General features: G+C 47.9%; 1 protein-coding gene across 2 annotated transcripts; it reads left to right on the top strand.

The window, feature by feature from the left end:
* The first annotated feature begins 11 nt into the window (after positions 1 to 11).
* On the top strand, positions 12 to 12,885 carry VIPAS39 (VPS33B interacting protein, apical-basolateral polarity regulator, spe-39 homolog). 2 transcript variants are annotated; one of them, XM_057428556.1, is made up of 20 exons: positions 12 to 16; positions 102 to 194; positions 661 to 760; positions 2,088 to 2,231; positions 3,228 to 3,266; positions 3,611 to 3,675; positions 6,184 to 6,240; positions 7,141 to 7,233; positions 7,885 to 7,918; positions 8,328 to 8,430; positions 8,519 to 8,546; positions 8,731 to 8,804; positions 9,347 to 9,422; positions 9,696 to 9,830; positions 10,374 to 10,415; positions 10,809 to 10,898; positions 11,291 to 11,377; positions 11,865 to 11,954; positions 12,334 to 12,438; positions 12,724 to 12,885. In XM_057428556.1, the coding sequence occupies exons 2-20, from the start codon at positions 102 to 104 to the stop codon at positions 12,742 to 12,744; spliced, it is 1,476 nt and encodes a 491-aa protein (XP_057284539.1). In that variant the 5' UTR covers positions 12 to 16; the 3' UTR covers positions 12,745 to 12,885. The 2 variants fall into 2 exon arrangements, with proteins under 2 accessions (XP_057284539.1, XP_057284538.1); XM_057428555.1 differs by lacking the exon at positions 12 to 16 and having other exon boundaries at positions 47 to 194.
* The last annotated feature ends 3,630 nt before the right edge of the window (positions 12,886 to 16,515 follow it).

Consider the following 16,515-nt stretch of genomic DNA (forward strand, 5'->3'; position numbering starts at 1 on the left):
TGCCTGGCGCGGGGAGGTGAGTGGTGCCGGGGGGCGGCGGGGCGGGACAAGCGGGCCGTGACCATGACCTCCCCTGAGGTGGCCGCGCGGTGCCGTTGCAGATGAGCAGGGTTCGAGCAGACGAGGAGGAGTATTGGCACAGCTCCAAGTTCCGGGCCTTCACCTTCGATGACGAGGATGACGAGCTCTCACAGGTAGGGTCCGAGCCCGCCTCTGCCGCGGCTCAGTGTGAGATCCTCGGGTGAAGCCTCTTGTGGGCTCGGCCCTGCTTTCCGCTGAGGGTCTGTGTTTCGGGGCAGGGAGGGATGGAATGTTGCCTCTTGCCCTGTGTGGAGGTCACCACCGGTTCCCGGCTTGTCCCCCATGGTGGCTAGTCCGAAATCTCATTAAGACAGTGGTTCCTCACCTGCGCACCAGACTGCACCTTCTGCACGCTGACCTGTCAGTGTCTGTGTCAGTGGCCTTTGGGCTCCCGGTGGTGAGGAAGGGCTGATGCGTCTGTTGAACACCTACAGGCATAAAATGCCTCTTCCAGAAAAGGCAGTGGAAGCTGAAGAAGCTGTGTTCAAAGCTCTGAAGGATGTTTTTTGAAGGAAATAGGAAACAAAGCACACCTGCAACACTGGTGATCTTTATACAAGCCCTTTCCCTTGTCCTTAGCTAAAGGAATCCAAGCAGGCAGTGAATAGCCTTCGGGATATCGTCGATGATGATGATGACGACCTTGAGAGGGTCAGCTGGAGTGGAGAACCTGTGGGAAGTAAGTGCAAGAAGTGCTGCAAATTATCCTGAGACAGAGGGAGTTGAAAATTAACACTTAAGCCACATAATTGAGTTGAGCTCAGGAATACTACTTGTTATCTAATCCTGCATGTCAAATCTAATTCTAGTCTCTTCAGGTCACATTGTGAGCCACTTGATTTACCTGTGTGGATTCACTGGAGACTGAGCAGAAGCCCAAATTACATCAAGGAATGCAGACAAGTGGAGGGAATTCACTGTGCTTTTCCTAATACATAGCCCAGCTTAGGGCAGATATTTGGAGGTTATGGCATGATATTTATCATCCTCAGCTGGCCTGCAGGATTCTAGGTGATCATTTCCTTGACGCTGCTGCCTCAAATGGCACCATTTAAAGTTCTCTGTGCTTTGTCCCCACAGCGCTTTTGGGAGACACTCCAAGGTTTAGTGTATGTTTGTAGGCTGACGGTTATGCTTGAAGTTTGAAAGGGAATTGTAAGCATTAAGCAAATGTGTTTCTAGTGGTGGTGGGAGCAAGCTCACAACACACAGACTATATGTTCTCCTGTGCTTTGGAGTTCCTGACCCACAGAGTATGTGGTACTAGCTAGCCAAGTAAATTTCCAGACAGTGGAAATTTACATTTGGATCACCCGGGGGACCTTCTAAGAGTCTGTTCTTGTCCTGTGCTGTAGCTCCTCCCTCTGGTTCAGGCCATTTCATTTCCTGCCCGAGGCCTCTACCTGTCAGCTTTTTTGCTCTATCATCACTCTGTCCTCAAATGTGTGTGTTGTGCAGCTGCATGAAAAATAGGGAAACTGTCTCAAACAAGCTGGAGGAAGACATGGGCACTGTTACTGGCAGCATATGCATATCCACATTGAGATATGTTTTGTCTCTGTGGGGAGGAAAACTGTCTTAGTTTTCCAGTGTTCAGGAAGGTATGCTCTTATGCTTCTGTAACTTGAGGAAAGTCTGGGATTCTGTCTTGCTCTGTACCTTTAGAACAAGGATTATCCCTTTGTTGCCTATACTTTATATGCAACAACATAAAAATGTTGGGTGGCCTGTGCATTTTTTTATATAAGCCATAACTAGCTGTACAACACTGGTGAAATCAACCATTTCTGGAGGAGAATGTGCAATGTTTAACAAGCACTGTTACACGAGATTAGGATTCTGTGCACTGCATCTGCTTGGTGCTGAGAGTCATAGTTATCAGTATGTGCTAGTGCAAAGCTAACTGAGCAGGACACGCTTGATAACATTCCTGCTGTGCCATAAGATCATGTTTTACAGACTGGTTTTCTCTTTCTCTGTTACGAATTACTTCTGTCTGCACATAGGTATCTCCTGGTCAATCAAAGAGACAGCCTCCAGCAGCACCAGCTCACTGGAGGGCCGAGACTCCAGCCTACAGAAAGGCTCATCCTCCTATGCTGCTTTTCCCAAACAAGTTTCCTCCTACTCTCTAAGCAGTTTATTCAAAGGTGAGATGGCTCATGCCCAATGTAGACAAATGGGTTTTCAGGAGTGCCAAGGGGCCATTGTGTTATCTAGTGTAAATTGTTTTTTCTCAAGCGTATTGCAAAACAGAGAAGCTCTGATCTCTCCTCAGTGTGAGAGTGTATGTCCTACTGGTCAGAAATTGGAGATTGTCTTGTGCAGATCATACGCTCTCATGGTATGGGAGGGTGTTTTGGAGATAATGGCTCTTTAAAAACCAGGTTGCCACAGAACACCAAGGTAAAACACAGCACTATACAGCAATCCATTTGCATGGAAAACAGCAGGCTAAAAAGGGACTGGCTTAACCCATGTGAGCCTTATTTGATCTTCAGTACTGTAGAGAAGACAGGTTGATTATCCTTTATTTGGCTTTCAGTAGGTTGTTGCTGATGTTACAGTTTGGCCAGCAAAGTATAACATCAGTGGTAGGAGCAGTGGTCACATAGCTGCTTATCGGGGGAGCTGTGCAGCAGGCTGTCTGGAGACTTACACAGCTTGCAAGAGTTCAGCTCTGTTTTCTCCCAGCTGGGCAACAAAACGTCTTTTACTTTATCTCTCTGGGGTGCTTTTTTACTGTTAACTTTGATAGTACAGTGATAATGAAAGGCATCCAAATCACAGCCCTGGTGAATGAAGCTGGCTGTGTTGCCATGGCCTAAGCAGTGCTGTGTGTTTGAGCCTCTGCTCTGCAGGTAGATGAGCGAATTCAGGCTTGCTCTCTCCTGGCCTTAGCAGCAAGAGGGCAGATAGGGCTGGGCTGTGGTATGGTTTGTTATGCCACAGGCAATTTCAAAGCCTTGGGCTACAAGCAGGTGAGCCCCAGCTATGCTGGTGTAGTGTGAATCACTATAGAGAGTGACTTGTTCTACAGTGGCACAGCTGTAGCACACTGGCTTGCAGTGTAGGCATGTGTTTCCTCTGCAAGAGATGTTGCTGGTAAATAGACAGTCTCTCATGAGTGTTTGTTTTGATTTCAGGACGAAACAAACTTCCAAGTTTCCAGTCCCTTTCAGATGGTAAGTTTTGAATCCCTGCCTCATTTTGGGAGAGGTGCAGGTTTAAGTAAACCAAAGCATTTCCATAAAAGGGAAGTGTATTCTTCCTTATGTTGCAGAAAGGGAACTGAATCATGGGTTGCTTGAAAGCCGTTCAGTAAAGAAGTGAAAGAGCTGGCGTGATGGTTTGGGGTAATCTGCGTATGCACAGCTGTCAGCTGGTGTGTTCAGAGCAACTTCGAATTGCCAGTTGGTGCTTGAGTTTGGGTCTTCTACCACAGAAAAGAAAAAAAGAGAATGTGTTTTTGGAGGTGTGTCTGAATCAGGATTTTGATGTGTTACTCGGCTTTGCCTTTCCCTTTCAGCCCTCTCTGACACGGGAGTTAAAAACTATGCCCCAGAGCTGCGCAGACCGAAAGCTGAGTACAAGGTGAGCAGCCTTTGTTTGTAATGTGCTGAGTTCACAGTACTGCCAGGAGAACTTCATCCTCTATTGAGTTCATGGGAGGTGATTAATTGCTATTTGAGACAGCAGAGGACAGTGCAGGGTATAGGACAGGAGCTGCAAAATGTAACCTCACAGGAATTTAGGTGTTCTCTGCTTTTGCTCAGCAGGGAGCTTTGCTCGGGGTCTTAGTTAACTCCTTCTCCTAATGAATGGCCCAGCAGTCTTTGTGAAAAGTATTTCTAAATAGTGCTTTGCCTGTAAGCTGCTTTCATGCTGGGTCAGGTGAGCTGGCATCTTGTGTGCTTTTTTATTTTTTATATCCAAAGGCTTCTAAAAGGGAGTGGCACAGAGGTGGAGCTCCAGTTAGCAGGAATGTTCTCCCAAACAGGCAGTATTAGGTGTTGTAGAATCTAGTGGACTTTGGGACTGGGTGGATTCCTCCTACTAGGTGTGAAGTTGTAGTTACATGTCCCCAGGTCCAGCCAGTGAGAGGACTGAGCACATATTCCCTACAAATACAGACATTAGCAATACTGTCACAGCTGCCCACATGGATTAGCAGAGGCAGAAACCAATGCCCTTACCAGCAGACACATAAACACACAACATTCAAGCCCGATCTTGAGCCTCCTTTCTGTCTGACAAGGATTGAATTCCACTAGTGAACGCACTGTCTCTCCAGTAGCTGGTCTTAGACAACCAGTTGTTTTGTAGCTGAATCCCAGGCCCCAGTATCCTCCAGTTCCTGCCACCTAGACCCTTGAGCCCTTAGGATTCATGGTCCCATTCCAGTTCCTGGTACTCAAGACTGCTTATTCTCCTCACTGGCTGGTTGAGCTTGAAGTTTATTAGCATTCATATGAATACACTTGGAATAGAGAGCCTACCCACACAGGAGGTGGTTAAGTATAGAATTTAATGAGAATATAAGGCAGACTGCAGTGATCCATTGCAGGGCTCAATGAGACAGGCACACTAACTAGCCACGTGTTTAACTTAGCTGGCACCCTGTAGCACCTTTTCCCTCTAGTTTCCCATGTTTGTTCTTGTGTTATTCATTAGGATCCCTCCCTTTCCCTGCTTTTTGTCTTTCCCGTAAACTTCTGTAACAAGCCTCACACATTTACACAGCCCTCTTAAAACATCCCAGGATTCTCTTGCCCTTGTGTGTCATACTAAGTCTTGTGCCTCCAGAGTTGCATGGTGTTTAAGGAGAATTTCTTTGGTTTACTCATCTTGACGGGTTTTATGCAATGGGGAATGACTTAATCTGTCTCATTTGATGGTGGCAAGGAGTGGCCAAGTTGGGGTGCTCAGATTGCGTCTACTGGGTTCTTGGATGTTCTCCACCTGTCCTTGGCCATCTGATCCGTACTAGGTTGTTGTGCTTATGTTGATTAGCCATTAAACACATGCTGTAACAGACAGCACTTCCTGCTAATCAGGAGAAATAAGTGTGCCCTCTTGCGTTCTGTTCTGTGCATGCAGAGGCAGGGATGCCGGAAGGAAAAGGGTTGTACAGCCCCTTAAAGCAGGCAGGAGTATTGTAAGTGTGGTGAATAAAGGCTGAAGAGCCTCAGTGACAGGCTGAGGAGCTGCCACTGGACACAGGTGCTGGAGGGAACCTTGATGCTCAGGACATGTGACATTCAGCTACACTTTGACTTGAGAGACTCATGTCCCCTAACAGGGCTGGATGAATCCGTTTTATTTCAATAAATCTTCAATGAATTTAAAATACAATGTCTTCAGAAGTGGTTCTGGTTATTGCCTTTCTCTGGCTCTTTTGAGGTGGAAGGCTGAATTACAACCACTGGCTCGAGTGCCTCACAAAGACTTGGGTGCATTCTTGGAGCCTCAGTTCAGGAATGGCCATGTAGTGCTTCCAGATTGTAGTGTCTGCAAGCTGCAGGCAAAGAACTTTGGTCATTGGAGCAGTGACAGCAACCTTAAGATAGTTTTGCTAAAGGCTTCAGTGCTTTTGTCATGTTATACTAGTCCTGTGCAACTCTCCAGGCTCTTGTTTGAGACTGTTATCCTTGCATTCTCCACATTGCTGTGGAATGCTCACCAGCAGAATTGTGTCTGAATTGTAACAGGAAACTCCTTCCCCTTCAGTTTTGGTTTTGTCAGTTTTGCACGCGTTTTGCTTGTCTTTCTGAAAGCAACATTGGAACTTTAATTTGCAAGGAAGACAACCTGTTGAAATGCACTTGTTATAAAGGATATGATGACAGACCTTACTGAGGCAATAGAAAAACTGTGTTAGCATCTGAGTGTCTAGCTTCCCTCCCCACCAGCATGCAGGGTTTGCACCTGAACACTGCAGAGACATATCCTACTACGAACTCCCCCTGGAGCAGATGAATAAGTCTCAGAAGCTACACACAGGCCACCATGCTGATCCAGCACAAGCAGAAAGCAGCTTGGGGACTGCTTACATGATCTGGCCTCTCAAATCTCAAGAGTTCTTTATTTTTCTTGTGACAGGATTACAGCAGTGATTGGAGTCCCAAAGATACAGTCAGGCGCATGCAGAGGGGCAAGGTAAGGACTTTCTGCTCCCACCTGCTTGCAAGAGACAGAGGATGGGTGGTCCTAAACTGGCTTACAGTTTCTGATGCTCCTGCCTGTTCCAGGACCAGGGAGGGGACCCGTGTTACTTGCAGCATCTAGCAGGGTAGTCTGGTTGCCTGCTGCTTTGCCAAATGTTGGTGCTGGGATCCCATTAGCTCAGGAGCAGCAAGGCTTTGTTGCATTATTTACCTGAGTCATCCCCTCAGCTAGGCTCTGACAGGAGGTATCTGTGCTGCTGTGTCCTTCTCTACCCTTTCTGCTCCTTGGGGCTGGGTTTATGGAAAAAAGTCCCAGGGTGTGGGGCTTCTTAGTTGGTGGCAAATGGAGGGAGGAAGACGGAAGCAATCTTGGTTACACTGGAGCTGGAATCAGGCTCAGCTGTCTCAGTTTTCAGTGAACATTCAGGCAGCTTGTGGTTTTACCCTGCACGTGTCTCCTCAACGCCTCAGCTGAACTAAAGGCTGACAGGCCTTTATGGGGTAAGAAGGGAGGAAGTCTTACAGCTCTGCTTTTCTTGTCTCCCCTGTGGAAAGGGCCCTGGAGAGTTCCCTCCTTCTGTCAGGCCTGGTGGTTTGTACTGTGCAGGGAAGTTTAGCCTTGCTACAAGAGTGTTTGTGCTGAACACACAATGTCTGCTTCCTAGCCTAGGCAATAATGAGAGCTAATTCTGCAACCCTTGTGAACAGATTTCCAAGGATCATGGAGCATATGATTTCAGCTAAATGAGAAGCTCTCTGCTGGTTAAGAGGGCAGTTATTCATGTTGCTGAAAGGTTTATGGGAACAGAATAAGCAGTACCTTGGGGGTTGGTTCAGCCTGCGGCTTGTCTGGTATCCCATATAAGCCTGCTAATACCTCATCTGTCTCCAGGTCTGCTCTCTTGAAAGATTTCGTGCGCTGCAGGACAAGCTGGTGCTCTTGGATGAAGCTGTGGCAGGACATGACGGAAACGTCATTACAGCTGTGAGTCCTGCTGGGGCCATATAAGGCTGGGACTTCCTGGGTAACCTCACAGAGGGTGCTTTTGTGCGTGCAGTCATCTGGCTGAGTAATCTTGCAAGATGGGGTGTTGTCCTTTACTTAAAATGAAAAAGTTACTGAAAAGTGTAAAAGCTTAAGACTGGGGATTCCATATGCCCTCTGGCTTTCCTGCCACTCTGCAGAATTCATGCCAGGTTAATAACAAGGAACCTGATCCTTCAGCCTTACAGATCTTTGCAGCAATTTCTTGAATGCCAAGGTTTAATTTGTTCATTGCAGCATGGGGGATTTGAGGGGTTCCTCCAGTTTATCTGGCTTCCAAAGCATCAGACAACAAATAGGACTGTGTCAGATCTTCTCTCGTTCAGGTCTTTTAAGCCCTTGAATCTCTCATGGAAAGGTTTTTCTTTGTAAATCTTGGTCTCATCACTTGGGAGATTAGCCATGCAGCTGTGGACTTGGCTCACTGCCTCTTCTGTGTCTGGTGGATAGTAGAATTCAGGCTGTAAGAGCTGTGTCTTCAGAGGCCTTTTGCAAAAGCTTCCCCAGGCCTTGACTAGTTTGCTGTCTGTCTGTTTTAATTCTGGTGAAGACTGATCTGGTCAGCTGAGAGCTGCCTCTCTGTGCTCACAGGTCCTGATATTCCTGAAACGAACGCTAAGGAGAGGTAAGTGCGACTGGAGCCAGGGTTTTTGTTGTGTGTTTCAGTTAAGGGCAGAGGGGCTAGTTCTGTCACTGAACTAAAGTCACAAAGAGAGCATCTGAGATACTGCTACTTTACTGAGCATGAAATATTTTTGCAGTGAGTGTAACATGGGAGGGGGGACGGTGAATGCCCATAAAGGCCCCAGAGAGGAGTTTTGAGCAGCAGTAAGTGGTAGCAGTGATGGAGTGAATTCAGCTGGCAGCCCAGTGAACGGGCTCTTCTCCTGTGCTGTAGCCTCCAAGACTGTGTTTTGAGACAGGATAAGGTTGTTGGATCCGCCAGTGGCTTGCAGCTCTGTGCACCATGCTTGGCCCCCTCTGGCTTGGCAGTGCTAACTTACTTTACCCATGTGTACATTTCTCTCCTGCAGAGATCTTGTTTCGGGAGCTGGAGGTGCGGCAGGTGGCCTTGTGCCATCTGATCCATTTCCTCAAAGAGACGGGTGAGCAGAAGTTGCTTCTGGATCTGCTCAGGTGAGACTCTTGCCCACCATCATGGCAGGGCTGAGCACGCTGCCAGGATCCTGCCTTCAAGTTAATGCTTGCTCATTCTGTTCTGCAGGTTCCTAGACAGGACTGAGGAAGTTGCTGTAAGTATTCCCAGGAGCAGAAGCTCTCTTTCCTCAGGAAAGAGGGAGTGTAGTGTGCAGGGGGAGGCCAGCTGCAAGGTGTCTGCTAGTCACCAAGAGCTTTGCATTCCTGTTTTGCCCTCTGGAGTCCTGTATTTCTCAAATCCATGAGAACAGACTGTGCTGCTTTTCCCTCTCCCTCCAGCTGTCCCAGTACCGGGAACATTTGAACATACAGGATGTGGAAAAAAGGAGGGAGTTTCTGAAAGGCTGCATTGGGTAAGAAAAAATGCAGGAGGGTGGGAGGGATGTCAGTGCTTCACAGAAGGTGGTGGTAAAGAAAATTAGACCTCTGTCACAATGCAATGGCTTATGTAGTTTGAGAGCTGATGTTGGTTTTGCCTCGGTGGGCATGGGGTGTTATGGACACATTGTAGACCAGAGAGGAAGAATTTGTGATCGCTAGTCCAGCAGCATTTGCTGCTTACTTGGAGGCAAAGATGCTTCAGGAACCTTCTGAACATTAACCCTTCGGGTTGTGAAGGATGAAAGCTTGGGTGCCTGAGCACAGTAGCATCAGCTATTTGTGTTCTGTGAGAGGTGTCATTTAATTTTGCCTTTTTTGAAGCCTTCCTAGTAGAGAGCCAGTTGGAGAGGGCAGCAGGGCAGAAGCTTGAGTACTAGCCACTCAGAGTGGGGAGAAGGGGGGGTGTTCGCCACATCTTGATCTGTGGGGAAGATGTTTGGTAGAGAAGAGCACCCTTCTAAGTGTACCTTGTTAAGAGTTGCTGACAGTGTCTCCTCCCTCCATGTCTGACCAGGCTGCCATTTTCAGCTGAGGATACCTCTCATATCCAAGACCATTATACCCTGTTGGAGCGACAGATCATCATTGAGGTATGAAATCTTTCCCGTGGGAGATGACTGGGACTAGCTGCAAGACCTCTGTATGTTCCTGACATATACAACTTTGGATCTATTGAGCCTGCCCTGGCTAGTATGGTTTAACTGCTGTCTAAGCTGCTGTACCAGGCATGTGTGTGAAATACTAGATATGAGACTTTATGGCACGTTGAGGCATTGCTGTCACAACACTCTCTCCAGGTCTCTCCCTGCAGCTAGGTCAGGCAGTTGCCATGGCTCATGTTCACTCTCTTCCTGATTCCGCAGACCAACGACCGGCACTTGGAGATGTCTGGGCAGTCAGAGATATTTAGAAAATATCCTCGCAAGGCTTCAATTCTCAACATGCCATTAGTGACCACCCTCTTCTATTCCTGTTTCTACCACTACACAGAGGCTGAGGTGAGAGTGATGTGGGATAATGGTTATGTCTCGTCTCTGTATCCCTCAGCATGTGGGTGGTTAAACTGGGGCATATTAAAGAAAGAGGGGGAGACAGGTCATGTTTTATCCCTCAGAGAAACCTGGAGAAAGTCAACGCTCTTTGTCCATCTGGGACCAGTTTGGAGTTTTCTTTCGTGCTCCAAGGTGGGACATTGAACCTGGGACAGCATGTCAGGGAGTTGCCTCCTGGAAATCACTGTCTTTTGTTTCTTCCAGAAGTCAGAATTGGCCCTTAATCCCATGAGTCCGAGAGAATGATATACTGATTTTGGAAGTGCTGGATGTGCACCAGTTGAGGATGTAGGGGAAACCAAACCAGAGTGCTGATGGGGTGGGATAGTTGCTCTCTTCTGCCAGCTGTTCTTTCTGTGGCACTGACATGAGCAAAAAGCAGTAAAAACTTGGGGAGATTCACCCTGTGTGAGGCAATCGCCTTACAAGAGGTATCCTCTCCCCTCGCCTGGCCTGCTGAGTTTGCACTGACTTGTCTGCTCTCTCTAGGGAACATTCAGCAGCCCCACCAACCTAAAGAAAACATTTAAGGTGAGTCTCCTGCTGTCCTATCAATGCTAGCTTTAAAATGTGGGCAGCCAAATTGTATTTAGCAAAGGGGCTGGGTAGAAAGAGTTTGAGCAACTCAGTGTTGAGGTAGGGAGGGGGGCATAGCATCTTTCTCGAGCAGAGCCATTCTGGAGGCTCAGAAAGGAAAGTGGAAGCCATGTGGAAGCTTTCACTGAGTGTACCCTGGCTGCAGCAGCACTTGCAAGTCCCCACCTCCTGCTCTCTGCAGTGCCGGCACTGGCCTCAGGCAGTACCTCTCCTTGCTTGGCTGTTGGTGAGGGTCCTGACAGGGTTGGGGCAGATGCCATTCCTACCCAACCCACACAGGCCTTCTGAGCTGTGCTGGTGCTCTGACTGCAGTTTTCTGCCTTGCAGATTCCTGATAAGCAGTATGTTCTGACTGCCCTGGCTGCCCGTGCCAAGCTGCGAGCCTGGGATGATGTGGATGCCCTCTTCACTACCAAGGTGAGCTGCAGAAAGCCTTGCTGAGGACTCTGTTCCAGGTACTGATATCTACTACTGATAGCTGGCTTGTTCTGGAGTGACTAGACAAGACTGGTTTTAATTCATCAGGGCCCAGCACCTCTGCTGCAATACATTCCTTCTCTCCCTGCCTAAGACCTCTCTGCTGGGACTGGTTTGGTTGCAGCACCAAGGTCAGAGAAGGGGATTTTCTGCTCTCCTGCTCTGTTATCAAAGGGTTTTCAGCCAACCTGCTCCCAGCCATTGGATGAAGGGCTCTGCCTGTGGTGCACGCGGTGGTTGGTGTCATACATTGTGGCACTGGGGAAAAGCATTTTCTGGTGGCTGGAGGGATTACCTTTTAGGGTTAACAGAGGGTTTGGCTCTCATTTCAGAACTGGCTGGGCTACACCAAGAAGAAGGCACCGATTGGCTTCCACCGGGTGGTGGAGATCTTGCAAAGGAACAGTGCTCCTGTGCAGGTGAGCAAGGACCTGCTGCTTATGTCCTCCTGCTCTTTGTTGGGATTTGGTGTGTGAATGATTCCCCAAATGAGCCTCTTCCTAGCTTGGAGGGGAACAGCTTGCTGAGCTATGGGATGGTAGTGAGGGCTGGGTCCTAGGTCTGACTGCGAGACGGACAGTGGGGCTACACTTGTCTGGCATCTTTCTCCCCATGGTGCACTGCCACCTTCATTTGCTACATGAACTTTTTTTTTTTTGCTTAATCTGACTGGCAATGGTTAACCCCATCCATAAGAACAAGGTAGCCTAGGACTCTGAGCTTTGTGAGCAAAGCTTTACTGCCTCTGGAGCCCTGAATGGTCTTGTCCTGGTAGCTTATTGCCCTAGGAAAGAAGGGGTCATGTCTGTGTGACCAGTGACCTTAATAGGTTTTGTGACTGGAGTGAGAGAAGGAGGCAGTGGGTACCTGCAGAAGGGAGCTGAGAGACTTTTCCTTCCCTCACAGGTGCTACAGGAGTATGTGCGCCTGGTGGAGGATGTGGAGACACGGCTGAGCCTGGCCACCAAATACAAGTGCCATGATGTTGCCATTGAGGTAGATCCTTGCCCTGTATGTGAAGAGATGGGACAAGAGTCTTTTTCTCCCTAGCTTTCCTGTGCTCTGCCATGTGCCATTGCTGTTATGTGCCTTGTGGGGTTTGTTTTATCCGTGTTGCTTGGGAGCAGTGATACGGTTCCTGGTGGAAAGCAAGTGAGCCAGAAAAATAGCTCCTAGTGGCTCACTTGCTGTGGTGCTGTGGTGGGAACCTGAGGAGGGAATGAAGAGTTGTGGTGGGAACTTGAGGAAGGGATGAAGAGTTGTGGTGGGAACTTGAGGAGGGAATAAAGAGTTGCCCTGCTCATCTCCAGGACACCATCTAAATGTGTAAGTGTCCTCTTCACTCAGCTGGGTGCTGGTTTTGCTGTTTATCTAGACGTATAAGGATCTAAAGGATCGCATCCAGCTGACAGCATATAAATGCAAGGTGGAGCGAGGCTCTGCAGAAGAAGAGAAGATAAACAGCATTCTCAGCAACCCGGTAAGAAACATCTACTTTTTCTGCCAGAGACTTTCATCAGAAATGGCTGTAGATTAGGTGTAAGGGTGTGGCTGTCCTACATACTTTTTATCCCTGCTGGGAAGCTAATCTTACCTTTGGGATTGCATTCAGTATGGGAATGAAGGGTGAAATTGATAGAAATAGCACCGTCTGGCCATAGTTGTTCTTGTCAGGGATTGGGACTCCCAATTCCTGACAACTGACTTGGTCCTGAGGCATCTGTGTTCAACACTGATGTTAGTCATGTCTCATTCTCTCTTCTAGCAAATCCGATGGAAGAACTGATCACCTGTGAAACAGCCTGCTTGGCTGCTGCCTTGCCTGTGAAAAGAGGAAACTCCAAAACCCAGCCCAGTGCCAACAGAGCAACTCTGTTACTACTTATTGCATGATCAACGTTCATTGGTTACAGTGGCTTGTGGGACCATGGCTGGTTGAAGGCAGCTGCTCCAACGTAGCCATGGTACTAATCCACTAGGGTTGATTCTTTTTGGAATCTGATTCTCTTTGACTTGGCTATATAAGCCAGGCAGTGTTTTTGTTTACAGAGGAGGTGGCTGGAGATTATGTTAAGTCTAAGTGGTGCCTGAGCTCATTTTCTCTCACAAGAGGAACGGGTCAGTCACACTCATGGGTCTCTCTACCAGATGATTCTGGTCAGTCCCTGTAACACTCAAGCTGGCTTGGGCATCCTCAGTCATGGCTGTGGGTGGAGTAAAGCCTACTGGGCTGTGTTCTCCCTGCATCAGAGTGAGTTGAAGAAAAGGACCAGCTGTACCTTAGAGCTTTTCTTTTTTTTTTTTTCCCCTCCTCTTTTTTTTTTTTTCCCTTTCCTTTTTTTTTTTTTTCCTGTGGTTTGTTCTGGCTCACCCTAGGAAAAGAGATGTTGTATGGACTCCTGCAGAGAGCCAGGACAGCAGTCCCTCCCAGTATCCTTGTGCTGGCACTCTGCAGCTCTTGGAAGATCCCTTTATCAGGGAAGAACAGGCCCCTAGTGTGGAGCTGATCAGAGCCCTGCTGGGTTCGAAGGAGAGCAAGCAGGGACCCTCTCAGTTGGCACAAACCTGCTGGTCCCAGCAGCTCTTTTCTCAGTGTTATGCCAGGAAGGATTGAATTGCACTTTCACAGAAACACAACTCCTCAGGCAACTGCTGGCTTCATCCTTCCAGACCTCACTTCAGTTCCTTAAATAAAGCTGTCTCTTTCTTCTTGGGCTGTATATTTTGTTCCCATACTGAGCAATTCATCACTCTGTGTGCTAATCCTGAGCAATTTATCACACCTCCCACTAAGTGAGTATGCGGGGTATTTTCTCATGTCCTGAAAAGCACAGTGCGTGTCACCATGGAGCAGCTTTGCTTGCAGAATATCTTACTTCACTCCTTCAATGCTGTCAGTACAGATGAATTAATTTTAATGTAGAGACTTCGCTGCCACAGAGGTGAAGGTTTTGTGTAGTGATGTACCAGTCTGAGGGCAGGTCTAGGTTCCAGCCTCCCTTCTTTTTTCTTTTGGTATTTGTTTTGTTTTCTTTTTTTTTTTTATCCTCATTGACTTATTTAAGTTGGAAGGAACCTCTTAATTATCTAGTCCAGTCCTGCTCAAACAGGGTCACCTGGAACAGGCAGACCAGGACTGTGTCTGTTTGGGTTTTCAGTATCTCCACAGCTGGAGACAACTTGGCTTCTCTGGGCAACCTCTTCCTGAATTTTACCACCCTCACAGTAAAAAGATGTTTTCTTGTCTTCAGATGGACTGTCACATGTCACTTTGTGCTCACTGTCTCTTATCATTTGGCACCCATGAAAAGAGTCTGGGTCCTTACTTCCCCCTCATCAGGTATTACATTGAAAAGTTCCCCCAACCCTTCTCCAGGTTGAACAGTCTGAGCGCTGAGCTTCAACTCATACAAAAGATGCTCCAGCCCATTAGTCATCTTTAGTCATCAGCCCTTTGCTGAACTCTCTCCAGTATGCCTGTGTCTCTTGTACTGAGGAGCCCAGAGCTGGACACAGCAGTCTGGATTTAGAGGAGAAGAATCACTGTGTTTAACCTGCTGGCACCATTCATCCTAAGGCAACCCAGGATGCTGTTGGCTAGGGTAAGGTTTGCTGTCAGCTCTCCCACATGCCCCAGGCCCAGACGCTGCTCGGTTGTAGGAGTTGGAATGGTGATTAGAATGGGATTTGTCAGGGAGCAATGGGAGAAACTGAATATACCCTTGGAGGAATCTGATGAAAGCCGTAAAATAAGTCTTCACATCTGTATTCTCTAAGCATGGGTCCTGGGTGCCCCTGTTGTGATTTGAACAATGATACAGATGTGGAGGAAGATATATCAGTTCAGCAGGAGGGGAGCTGTGATCTGGCTATACCTATGGATACCCTAATCTTGTTCTGCTGTTTGTAGGATGCAGTGTGTGCCCTGAGAACATTGGTAAGTGCTCCCCAGCCTGGGGCTGCAAATGGGGCTGCATTTACATGGACTTTTAACTGTACTTTTTTTCATAGCAATTCAGGTAGAACTCACTAAATAATGTTTTTCTGCTAAAAATATTGACAGTATAGAAACTTCCCCCCCCCCCCCTTTTTTTCAGTTGGGAAGCAGAGGATGCTGTTGTACAAAAGTTCATTATTTGCTTGGAAACGTACTGTGCACCAAATATTAATTTAGTTGTTTGCTTTTTTTTACCAGTCTTATCCCAGTGTGTTGGAGACCTCAACCCTGTTCTTTGGATGCTGGCTAGCTTAACGCCCATTTTAGTTTAGTCCCACCCATTTTTGTGGCCCTTCAAAATTCTCCTTGTCATTTGACAAGAGCCTGGTTGGTGACTGAGGCTCCAGGTTGCTAAGTATTCACCCAACAGCAAAAGCATCTCCCTAAATGAATGGCAATACTGAAACAGAGATGGCTCTCTAGCTGTTTCATGGGTTCAGGGTCAGTTGTAGCAGAAAAGCTGCTTGCTGGGCTCTGAATACCCAGCCAGGAGAGGAGATCAGCCTGCATCATTACAGCAACCGTTTGCATGTGAACTGTCAACTGCCTCATAAACTCTTACATAAAACAAGACAAGTGGGGAGAACAGTTCTCCAGGGAGATGCGTGAAATAATAAAATCCTCTTTCTAATCATCTCAGGGCAGAGAGGAAGGAGGGATTATTAAATGGCTTTTTATAGATCTTGACTGCTAGCCAGATCCCGAGGCTTGGCTATTTCAGCCAAAGGTTTTATATCAGCCTGCATGTTCATTACTGGCAGAGAGGCTGCCTGCTCCATGTCATTCTGCTGCTGCCTTTGCCATGGAGGAACAGCAATGGGGAGCAGCCAAAGTCCCTCTGAGCTGCTTTGGGCGGGCAGCCAGTGGTCCCAACCTGGGGGTGGTGGTTTGTGTTTCACCTGCATGTGCAGAGCACAGGTAACCATGGTGCGGTGCCTGGACATGCTGGTCAGTGACCCGTGCTGGTTCTGTGGGTTCTTGGGTCCATTTCTCCTTGCTTATTACAGCAGACCTGCAGAAGCAGGGCCTTGCATGCTTTTAAACAACCAGTGCTCAGCTGATAGGCTGGGCAGATGTTGTGTTCCTCTGTTGCCTCCTGGCACATGTGCTGTCCATCTGCTCTGCCATTCAGCCTGTCATCCAGAGCCCCTGTGTTGTGTACAGCCTTGTCACTGCCATCACGTAAAACAGACCATGACATTTCAAAGCCTGGATGTGCTGCCGTCATTTGGGACCTCATGGAGTGCAGCTCTTTCTGCCTCTCATGATTTTATTGTGAAATGTCATTGCAGACCTTGTTTGGTCTGCACTGGTTGGTCACTTCCCCAAGTCAGCTTTCTCTTTGTCTAGAAGTTGTAGACTTTGTGGCTATAAATGCAAAAACATGATCAAAAGCAGTCTCCAGGAGCATCCCCTCTCTTCTCTGGTACACTCGTTTCAGCTGCCTTTGCAGCCCTCTGGAAAGCTGGAGCACCTCCTTTGCTACAGTGCCATTGTAAGGCTGCAGCATCAGTGCCCCTGGCCAGGAGCCTATCCATCCATGAGTGGGGGATGAAAGGA

The sequence above is a fragment of the Pezoporus wallicus genome, unplaced genomic scaffold (assembly GCF_028554395.1).
Source record: "Pezoporus wallicus isolate ANWC-B61680 ecotype Strahan unplaced genomic scaffold, APGP_CSIRO_Pwel_v1 contig_3486, whole genome shotgun sequence".
Lineage (NCBI taxonomy): Eukaryota > Metazoa > Chordata > Aves > Psittaciformes > Psittacidae > Pezoporus > Pezoporus wallicus.

Bases quoted from the DNA above. Each gene is read 5' to 3' on its own strand.
- VIPAS39 (XM_057428556.1), top strand. From the start codon at position 102: ATGAGCAGGGTTCGAGCAGACGAGGAGGAGTATTGGCACAGCTCCAAG. The intron at 3,676-6,183 runs GTGAGCAGCCTT...TTCTTGTGACAG, and splicing joins GACCGAAAGCTGAGTACAAG to GATTACAGCAGTGATTGGAG. The intron at 9,831-10,373 runs GTGAGAGTGATG...TGCTCTCTCTAG, and splicing joins ACCACTACACAGAGGCTGAG to GGAACATTCAGCAGCCCCAC.